This window comes from Rhipicephalus sanguineus, chromosome 5 (assembly GCF_013339695.2).
Source record: "Rhipicephalus sanguineus isolate Rsan-2018 chromosome 5, BIME_Rsan_1.4, whole genome shotgun sequence".
Lineage (NCBI taxonomy): Eukaryota > Metazoa > Arthropoda > Arachnida > Ixodida > Ixodidae > Rhipicephalus > Rhipicephalus sanguineus.
In genome coordinates this window covers 166,607,664-166,618,726 of record NC_051180.1, presented here as the reverse complement: position 1 = coordinate 166,618,726, position 11,063 = coordinate 166,607,664, and the positions used below count along the sequence as shown (strand labels likewise).

Genomic DNA, 11,063 nt, shown 5'->3' with positions numbered 1-11,063 from the left:
CGCGAAGTGTCTTGCAGTGTTTATTTTCGTGGAGTAATGCAACGCTTTGTGAAGACGAGTAGGAAAATATCCTTTATTACAATGTCACATTCTTAAATATAGAATTTAAATTAACGAGGCTTCACTTAAAAGAGCATCATGCAGAAATGGACAATTAAAGCAGTATCGAGTCAACAAATAACTTAAAGGATACATTGCTTTCAGCGTAAAATCGATACATTATGATACACAAGCCTATGGGTCATGGCAAAATATGGTACAGACACGCTAAAACATACATAAAATGTACAAGTCTAAGAAAAGCACAGGAGTCCATCTATACAGGAAACAGTCCGTGGAAGACTTGTTTGGAAACTTATTTACACGCTGCTCACATCACTGTCCGAAGCACATGGCTTGTGGAGGTGCAACTTGTAGGACACCTTCTTCGCCATGAACCTGCATGTACAAGACAAAAGGCGATTTTTGTTAACCGCGGGATTTGAGCAAAACAGCACAGTTTCTGCACCAATAAGGTGGACAGGGACAATGCTTTAAAAATCACTTGTCGGCAACGACTTGTCAGGTCACCACTTGTTGGTTTGGTTCGGCAGATGAAAAAATACGTCTAAACAGCGCCAAGGCGGAAAGTAGACTGCCGTTTATTAAAAACCATAGTCTTTCTCGGGGAACTTAAATTCAGAAATTTTGGTCTGTGTCTTTCTGTTTGTCTGTCACCCGATTCAGCCACCTGGCCAAAGTTTAACCACTTTCTGAACGCGCAGCCATCTTGAACTGGTAGCGCCGTTCGTACTTGTGAACATTATCGATAAAAAAGCAAATGGTACGCATATCCGAGGCGCAACATCAATACGTACGTACTGGGTGGTGCGTTCCTTTACTAGAAAATACATAGACACGTAATTCTAAAGACCCTAGTGTTTCTTAGGCTGCGCGGAAAATGCTAGTGCTTTTTGGGCTGCGCTGAAAATGCGACGCTATGAGCCAGATGCGGCGATTCAACATAGAGGAGGACGACTCATGTAGTATGGCCGGCAGAAGACTATCGTCTTTCGACGACATTTGCAGCGAAGCACGCAGATACGCGGCCAATTTTTTTTACAAGTAAAGACAGGTGCTCTCAGTGCGGTGGGGAGACATTTGTTTTCGTGAATAATCCTTAGTCCGTGTCCTAGCTCGCGATGATGTCAGATTGCTCATCAATTACGCCAGTCTACACTGCATTCTATTACGGAAGCGTTAAGGAGCCGTAACCATTAGCTTTCTGGCAACTAATACGCGGCACTTTACCAAGTAACCATCGAAGAGCTTTATCACGAATCGACCGCCGCAAAAGTTCTGAACATCCGTTAAATACGAACGGAGTTAGAGATTTGTCGCACGCTGTAATTGCTTTATCTCCTCTCGTCCCGACGAGCGCGCTGGAAGCTAAGCAGGAAAGGATGAAGCGGGAGAAAGAAGTTGCGTCAAGCGCGCGTCATGCACTTGAGCACTTTTTTTTCTTCGAACACGCGTTTTACTTTCAGTGTGATCGCGAGCGGGCACGTGGCGGCCTCCCGCGGCGGCCGCAGTAACTATGCAGCTCACGATGCTCAAATCAGCAAGGGGCCGTGAATTTTGGTATATGGCGCGGTCATTTGGGTATATGGCATTATCTGTCGAGAGAAGAGGGAGCGAATTCTAGCTAACTGAGTATTAATTGTGAATTCCATGCCGTATGCATTATAATGTTTGGCACGCGTGTTCTCAGGAGCCTCGACTACCGATCGGCAGCTATTTCTGACCATGCTGAAAAAGTGTTGCAGGGCCCCTTTAAAACTGGCGCACTACAGAAGCTACCCGTGTATTGCGACCATGGTACCTTCACGTACAAAGTAGCAGCGCTAACGAACAGCAAATAACGTCTTAATGAACTAGAGACTGAGCCCAGCTATCATAAATAGCCTTTTCTACGACGAAGGAGGTAAAGTAGAAAGGGGATGGTACGTTGAAATGCTTGGCTTCAAACTGGCGTACCGGTGCTGAGGTTTTGGCGCGAAGTTCGAGAAGTGAAAGTTTAAAACTTTCACTTTCTGCCGTAATAATAGAGCACTTCCAAGTAGGCGAAAGGGATAATACTAAAAATATTGCGGCACTCGAAACATGTTTAGTCCAACAAGGACATTCGGTGTCCCTTGGGTTGCGAGAATGGTTTGCACCGATAATAAACTTTGGTTTTCTCCTGCGAAGCGTGCTTCACTGCCTAGTGTAGCTGCATTAGGAGGTGTCTCTGCCACATCCGCAGGGGCTCTTTCTCGATCAGCAAAAGGAATACATAACACTGCCGAGGTTCTAATATCGGAGCTTACCAAAACTATATTTCGGGCCTAAATACCTCTAGGGCTTTCTGCCCAAGTACGAGAGTAGACCCACTAGCACGGAAGCAGGGTGCAGGCAATCTTCATTTTCGTGTTTGCAAATTGGCGATTAGGATAAGCCTTCGATAGACGAATTAGTTGCTCTAGAAATAGAGAGTCATCACTGCCTTTAGATCGGCGAATTATTTTGACGAAAAGCGCTTAAGTGCTTTATCGTATGGTATATTCAATGGCGCCGACATGTACTGGAGTTCTGATAGCGATCTTAATGGAAAATATGCACATTTATTGTGAACTTTCTTTTTAGATACATTGATAAAAAAACATCCCGATGACTGAAAAAATCTGTTCACTACAAACTATGCACTTAAAGTAACCTAATGAAACTCTGCGCAGGGGCGCCGAGCAAACCATCTAACCCCTTAATCACAAAAAACATGCACCAATAACATTTTTTTCTCCTGCAAAGCGTGCTTCACTGCTAAGTACAGCTGAGTTAGGAGGTGCCTCCGCCTCATCGCAGGGGGACTTTCTGTCGGCAAAGACTAGCACTGCCGACAAAAGTACTCATGGCATTTCCGAATTTTTTTTGTTCCCTTTTTAGCTACATAAAAATCTGAACCTTCCAGCTCGTAATAAATCCAATGCCTAGCGTCTAATTAAAGAATGTCGTAGCACTTTCTGCGTCAGTCCCAACAGGCGTCGCGATACAGTGGCACGTTCCGTTCCTGCAATCGGTTTCCTCACGCGCGGCACTCACTTTGCTATCATTTCCATCGCACGTCATATTGTCGCTGCACGCAGGTAAGCACACTTTGCTTTATATTATGACGTCACGATGATATCGATGACGCCAGGTCTGGCACTCTTTATTGTGTCCATAAACAGCGTCACGTCCAATGTCAATGTTCCCCTGCTATTTGCATACTGTCATGCTACGTGCAAGAGGCGTGCATACTTCTTCAACTTTGAAAAACAGTGAGACTCTTCCGGATCAGCTAGTAAAGTCCATGCTCTTTGTACCTGCAACATATATGATTAGAAGATAGCTCCGGAGTGGTAAGATTTCGTCAGTGCCTCCCTTTCTGTTCAAATATTCCACACTTATTAAAACTTTCACTTGATAGACAGCGCCTGTGCCGTGTACTTTTATTCTGTTTCTTGTCTTGTTTACGCTGGCCGTCATGAGTCTAGCCCAATTTAATACATTACTATATAGTGACGTAAAGGTTTCAGGCTTACTTGGAGTGCTGGTTGTCGAAGACTAGGACGTAGACGCCCACGTTCCTGACGACGAGGTTGCCTTCGACTGGCTGCACGTCGGCCTGCACTCGCACCGAAGGCAGGATCACGTCCATCATCTCCAGCTCGGCATCCTTGTTCAGAGGCTTGTACCGCATCTCGAACGATATGCTCTATGAGAACAGAAACACCAAATCAGAGGGTTAATCGTGACGAGGAATTTGTACAGCTATAAACAGACCTATTATTCTCGATATCAACTAGCCCAACTTTCCGTCTTAACTATAAAGAGACGGCATAATTAGATAGCCTGGATTTGTATGCGATAACTTCTGGAATGTCATTTGGAGTAGAGGCTTATAATGAATGCCGCTCTCCAAAATGACCTTGACCTAACCTTCCGGTGGTGTGAAACTTGGCAGATGTCCCTTAATACCTCTAAATGCAAGTTAATCTCGTTCACTCGAAAGCGTACTAACTCAGCATTTCACTATACGATTAATAGCATCATGGTTTCGGCTACACCATCGTACAAATTTCTCGGCGTTCACCTTTCATCGGATTTATCCTGGACTATGCATATAGCAGCTGTTTCATCGAAAGCCTCTAAATCTCTTGGTTATCTCCGCAGAAACTTGCGCAACGCTCCTGCTAACGTACGCGCATTATCATATACTAATGTTCGCCCACAACTAGAGTATGCAGCATCCGCATGGTACGTATTACCTAGTACGTATTTTGGAAGCCGTCCAGAATAGGGCAGCGAGATTCATCTCTGGCAACTACGACTATCATTCAAGCATTACACTAATAAAACAAGACCTTGCATTTCAGTCACTGGAAGAACGCCGCACCATTGCTCTTTTATGTCTGTTTCACACGTACATTTATAGTGACAAATTTCATTATTTGCCACTTCATTCTCCTGTGCGCACATCCCGAAGCATTCACATCACAACGCACGTAGTTTCATGCGCATTCATGGTCACACGCAGGCATTTAACTCATCATCACTACCTCGAGCCATTGCACATTGGAACGATCTTCCTGATCACATTGCATCCATCCCTAATCGTGAAACATTCCGTGATAACCTGATTTCATTGCACTCTAGTATTGTATAACGTTGTTCCATCTTGATGTTTAATCTATGCATTCTTTTTTCTTTTTCTTTTTTTGCTTTTTGTTTGTATTCCTCTTTATTGTTTTGTAAATACTGATGCCCCCCTTACTCAATGCCCTTCAATGGGCATGTAAGGCATTTTGAATAAATAAATAAATAAATAAATAAATAAATAAATAAATAAATAAATAAATAAATAAATAAATAAATAAATAAATAAATAAATAAATAAATAAATAAATAAATAAATAAATAAATAAATCAGGAAGCAAGAAAAGAGGAAGAGGCGACACAGCCCAAAAATTTCCTCATTAGCTCCCAGTGACGTTTCGTTTCCGACGACGCCGGGCCGACGGTTGGTGTTTGCTTATAAAATCTACATTGCGTTCAAAAATAAGTATCAACTATAGCAAGAATTACCTAGAGACAAAAAAATAAAACTTTTAATACGGGAATTATATACGAAATCAATGACGTCAGCTTCTATTAAACATTATCCCGATCAACGAATAGCATAAAAAATGACCCCCATGACAGAGAGATATATGTAAAATAGAGAAAGGTAGGGAGGTCAACCAGGATTATAACATCCGGTTTGCTATCCCATACCAGGGAGAAGGGGAAAGCTTTATGCTTGTAATAAGGGACCTCGAAATGAAACTCTCCGAAAGGATTTTGTACGCAGCGCCTTTGAGACGTTGTGGTCGCTAGTACCCCAACCTTTTTTTTTTTGTTACGTTGAGAAACAGGGTTAGAGCGCAAGGCGTGGGACCTGCTCAATTCGTGTGTATTAGCGCTGTAACGTCAGCGGCCGGGTGAAAGATCTGCAGAGTTCTCCCGAAGTGGATGTAGGTCTTTCTGTATTGAGGATTGTCAAGTGGACGTCAAAATAGGACACGCACCTTGGGCTCGCAATTGAACTGCCAGAAGAGCGCCGTCTCGGGCACCGTGAGGAGAACGGGGATGCTGTAGCGTCCGCCAGCGTTCACCCACACCTCGCCACGGAGACCGGCGGGACCGCACTGGGCGATCTCTTGTAGGGTGCGCGTCGCGCCCGTGTGGAAGAGCGCGCGATCCTGCGTCGTCCTGGGCGAGCTGTTGTAGGGGCTGCAGGCGAGCAGCGAGCGCGCGATCTCCTCGTCGCTGATGATGTCGAACTCCTGCTTGGCCGAGCTGCTGCCGCTGTCGGTGAAGCTGCTGCTGCTCTGCAGGAACTGAGGCTTTCGCAGTCGAGGGAAGGACCTGCGGGAGGAACGGAAAAAAAATGTCGCGCTGCTTGCGGCCTCCTGGCAAGAAAGCTTGGGAGAACACTCTCCCAAGCTTGTATATTGGTTCGTTGGTGTTTAATGACGGTTCTATGCAAATAGAATTATTATACAGAGGAACATACTAATTCTCCAGAAAAAATATCTGTTCCGAAAGGTGAAGCACATGGCGAGTCCATATCGGCAGAAGTTTTGACTAAGCCTCATCATGGCTAAGCAAAAGTCATTTTCGCCCGAAAGCAGTAGCAATGCGTTAAACAGCTGTGCAAAGTAAACTTCGTGGTTTTGTCAACCCTGAATGGTGCTTTTGTTTTTTTTAGCGCGGAACACAGACAGGAAAGGAGTCAGCAGATGTGACAAGCAGGGTATAATGCGCGCGCACAGGCAAACGCATTTCGCTCGATGACCGCGTACACCGGCGTTTCACAGCGCTGGCGTGACAAACGGCCACCTCGGCTGGCTCAGCCTTCCAAGCCTCCGCAGATGAACGGCAAGCAGGGCGCTTGCGCCGCCTTTTAAGTTCGAAGCTGCGCGAAGCAACCAGCTGGCCGCTCCGAGCCGGCCTGGCTAGAGACGCACACTACATGCTAACCTATCCGCTCCTCTGCCGAGGGCCAGCAAAGCGCAGCTGCCAATGCCTAACCGAACGTCTCCGAACAAGAATACGGCACTGAAAGATGTCAGCTACCTGTCACTGACGTAGTCTTACCAGTTTCGAGTCATCTTGGCCTCGGTCTTGGGTGCCGACCCCTGGACGAGTGGCGAACTGGAGACAGCATCAGGAGAGCCGTTTGACGAGTCTGAGGAAAAAGAATTGAAGAGGTCGTGTAAGGGCACCACTACAAACCGTCTCAAATGCTTTCACGTTTGCTTGGTAAAACGAGTGCCGCTGACTTGATTACTCATTATGTTTATACTATCAGGGCTTACAACCATGCGCAAGGCGAGTCATAGTAACACCCGTTAATATTATGGGTTGAGCGAGCAGAGCGGTAGGTTCAAGCTACTGGACACCTTATATTGCCCGGAAGGTATTCGCAGAATCGCATTGTAATAGTGCACTGCACGGAATTGTTCGCGCTTTGCCAATGAGCGATTTTCTTTCTGCAATTGACGTGTGATGTGGCCGCTCCTGCCATACCCCACGATGGGCTGCAGTATGTAGCAATGAAAATAAATAAATAAATAAATAAATAAATAAATAAATAAATAAATAAATAAATAAATAAATAAATAAATAAATAAATAAATAAATAAATAAATAAAAATAAATAAATAAATAAATAAATAAATAAACAAATAAATAAAAATTTATGCCGCAGAAAGTGTTCGTGGATCTTTAACTGTTAAGGTACGAAGCGCTAGTCTTGGGTCAGCTCCTATTTACGCAGCAAAATACACGTGAAATGGAGGACTCTCGTCGGAAAACCAATGAACCGATTTGAGCGAAATCTATACAGTATAAGAGAAAGCTTCTCCAGACCACTAGAAACAGAATTCAAGATGTAAAACATTTCGTGCCATTAGTCAAAGTCGTTCACAAGAAGTACATTGCTTCGAAAAGGCTTGTGGATGAGACATGGTGCGACACGACATGGTATAGTTCTGCAGCATGGCTGCTCTGATGGCTAGAGCCTGACGTCGTTACCTGTTAGACTTGTTATACACCGAACGGCCATAGCTCCTAATGCACTTGCACACACACGGAATCATGCCGTGTGCCTTACGCGTCGGCGTTAGGAAGGGACACCGCGAGGTGTTAACCGTCTCTGTTGCATAACATATACGAAATATAGTGTGCAGTATTACCAGTTGCGTCTGTTTCGCACTGCTGCTTCTTCCTCCTGACGGCAAGCTCGCCGAGGTCATCCTCTTCGCTCTCTGCGGACGTGTTAGAGCAGATGGAAGGATGCCTGGCGGCCCGTTCAAGCTGCTGGTGCTGAAATGCACAGGCGTTGCACACCCTCGCTGGACGGCTGCACGATAAGAGCCATGATGTTCGTTAGTAAGAGCTTATCATGCGCATCAAAAGGGCAGAAGTGCGCGCGGTGGGGCTGGTTGGCACGGCTTCAGCAAAAATAGCCTCACAGAGCATGGCGACAGGAAAAAAGACAATCTGTCTCCTCCTTACGTCCAGTTCCTTTGCACTGCAATGTTTCTGTCCAAGCCTCACGATTTTAAAGGATAGTGCTTGAAGGAAGAAACATTAGCTGTAATTTAACGGCAAATGCATAACTACTTTGAAAGCGAAGCGCAGAGTAAATATGGTAGGCCAACCAATCACCCCTTCACGCGAATCGACATTCACCCCCCCCTCCCTTGCGCACACGCACACTGTGTACCAATTAAGTTAAAGCTCAACGCATTATATACACTAAATTATACAATTAAATCAACACTACGAAGACTGACAGCCGCAGTGCGTGCCTGTGATGTGCTTGATTATATGGAGTGCTTGATTCCGGCAGCAGTCCCCAGTTGGTAAAAGTCATGCACTTGGACTGCGATATGTCATATGCTAGATGTGAAAAAAAAAATCACGTTATCGCACAATACTTTGACTCTCTAAACAAAAGTATTCGATTGAACAGATTTCCCGGACATGGATGGTTATGTAATGAGATTTTACCCTAATCGTGCCCGGTGCATACTTCTGCAACCCGGTGGGGCAGGTTAAGAGCTTGATAACTACTGCACTCTTGCAAGTTGACGTATGGGACTGAAGTTGTAAGGTTAAATGTTCCCTTCGCCAAAACTCACCTGCTTGCGGTTGTCATGAGCCAATTGCAACAGCAGTTGTTGCAGTAGATTCGGCCGCACAGCCTGCAGTGGTGCTGAAAGGCAAGATGCAACTGTAGCGCCAAATATCACATCTTGAAACGTTTTTAAGACTGTCTATCAGCGTTCTGCAAAAATCATGAAGAAAAAAGACGCAGCGGACGTGTAGAGACGTTATTAACGTGAACGTGCGTACTAGCTGGTAGAAAAATACGCTGATTAAAGAGGTGTCACATGAACAAGGCTCCAGGAGGCGAGATGCGCAAGCACCTCGCTTTTAAAATGCTCGTTTGTACTCTTCGTGATTTGCAGAGTCCCGCGCTTTCGCCAGAGGCTGTCAGGGAAGTGTCACCCGGCGAATCATGAGACAAACGAAGGTTGCTTGTGCGAGGTACTTTGTGCTATCTGCAGAATAATTGCAACTACGTGGGGTCTCTTTACATGACGTGCGTCCTAAAGATGGTATATGTGCGTGTTCATCGCGTGTACAAACGTACATGTGATGAACATCGGATTGCCTGAGTTGTACTACCGCGACGGGGAAACTGTTGAACATTAAAGCAACGAAATAGCAGCTTGCGTCTTTTGCCGCACTTACCTTCCTCAAGGTGAACGTGAAGGCAGCGGAACATTGCAGGCAGCAATCAGTCTCGTCGTTGTCCATCCACTTGTCAGTAGCTTGCAGCTTTTGCAGAAACTGCAAGTTGTCGTTTTGCTTCCATAGCAGGTCCTTTTCTCTGGAGATAAAAAAGAAAAGAGGAGGACGCGTGTATTGAATTGGCGGAAACCTTTTAGTACAACTCTCTTCACTGTGTTCCAGTATACTCATTAGAAATGAATACTTTTTACACAAGGGTGAGTTGATACACGTTGAATTGAATGAGTACACACACACTAAAGCCATAGCTCCACAACATTTGTAACCTAATGCATGTCAGCTCACCATGGAACTAATATAAGTTAAATACGATTGGATTCGAATGCGTCATTGAAAAGCTTAGCGATACTCTAGAAACGTCCAGCATGTGCGCGACAGCGTGTTGGTTCACGTTCAGTTTGTGCCGTGTTTCCAAGCTGCGGTGATGTTTGAGGAACACTTACTTGACCAGCTTGACTATCTTTTTCTTGAGCTCCACACTGTCCGTCTTGAGCTGGGCTAGCTGTTCTTCGAAACATGCGACTTGCGCATAGCTCTGGTCCAGCTGCTGCTTCAGCTGATCCCCGTACTCCTTGTCAACATCGGCTTGCACACGAAGCTGAACAATGGAATATACATTACCAATGTTAGGCTCGCTGCTTCTTCGCATTGTCTTCGTTCTCAGTGTAACATACCTACAAAATTGAGCAGCTTAGATTATACTGCAAATACTGCAGCTAAACAGGTTTGGCGAACAAACTATTAGCATGTTCTCCTGCATGCAAGTTCATGGACATATTTGCAGATGTCAAATTACTTCAAATGAAACGCTTGGCGTGTTCGGCGAACACGCTAGCAGCCGTAATGGCGACGAATCCAATCTTTGTAGCAGAACTTACTCTCTTTAGTTCGTCGCTGAGAATGGAGCACTCCTCTTCCCTAGATGCCATATCCAGCTGAAGCCTTTCAATCTGAAAGAAAAACATTCATAACGTCAAGAATGTCGATTCAAACCACCTTAGTATCATTCATCGTGCAAAATCATGCGGCAGTGTTTTGCGGCATTAGGTCCGCGGACTATCATTCAGTGAGTTCGTGCACGACATAGTCTCTTCCCGACGCTCAAGGTTGAGTACTATGCAAAATTGTTCTCCGATGACACCGCAGGAGGTTGTTGGGTGTGTGTCCTTTTATGTATAGCTAGAGAAGAATTACCAATAATGGCGGTGCAGGTAGGCGATACTTGAAGCTTACTACACGTGTTCGTTCCACTGTCCAGGGGTTAGCACGATGCAAAGTGTGTGTTCGGGCATCTCACCTCTTGCGCGAACTTTGTCTGCTCTGTCACCTGGTCCTCTCTGAGGTGCTCGACACACTGTTCCAGCTCTTCGATCATGCGCTCTTGATCCTCCAGCCGCTCGCGCATTTCCTGGATGACTGCCTGCTGTGTCACGTAATTCTAGGGGCGGAGAAAGTTAGTGGCAGGCATTTAGTGAGGTGGGTCTCGGCAGCCAAAAACCACGTGCTGCTAATCCATGCGTGACACTACAATGTCCTTATGGCGTGTGCCTTTCTACGATTACGAGGTGCAGCAGTGTACAGCACATTCCGTTTCATGCTTAAATTCAATATGTTAGTAGATAGTTACTTTCACAATATTT

At 45.3% G+C, this 11,063-nt stretch overlaps 1 protein-coding gene across 2 annotated transcripts in view; it reads right to left on the bottom strand.

Moving 5' to 3' along the window:
- Positions 1-45: 45 nt before the first annotated feature.
- The window catches only part of LOC119394411 (FYVE and coiled-coil domain-containing protein 1), a 39,493-nt gene continuing 28,475 nt past the window's right edge, over positions 46-11,063 (bottom strand). Inside the window, exons 11-20 of one of the 2 annotated variants that reach the window (XM_037661709.2) lie at positions 10,721-10,861; positions 10,302-10,373; positions 9,867-10,021; positions 9,364-9,502; positions 8,748-8,821; positions 7,797-7,963; positions 6,697-6,787; positions 5,625-5,964; positions 3,600-3,772; positions 46-438 (exon numbers count right to left, since the gene is read on the bottom strand). In XM_037661709.2, coding sequence (XP_037517637.1) covers positions 360-438; positions 3,600-3,772; positions 5,625-5,964; positions 6,697-6,787; positions 7,797-7,963; positions 8,748-8,821; positions 9,364-9,502; positions 9,867-10,021; positions 10,302-10,373; positions 10,721-10,861 — 1,431 coding nt within the window. In that variant the 3' untranslated portion in view covers positions 46-359. The remainder of the gene's footprint in view (positions 439-3,599; positions 3,773-5,624; positions 5,965-6,696; positions 6,788-7,796; positions 7,964-8,747; positions 8,822-9,363; positions 9,503-9,866; positions 10,022-10,301; positions 10,374-10,720; positions 10,862-11,063) is intronic. The other variant, XM_037661710.2, reaches the window with a different exon arrangement.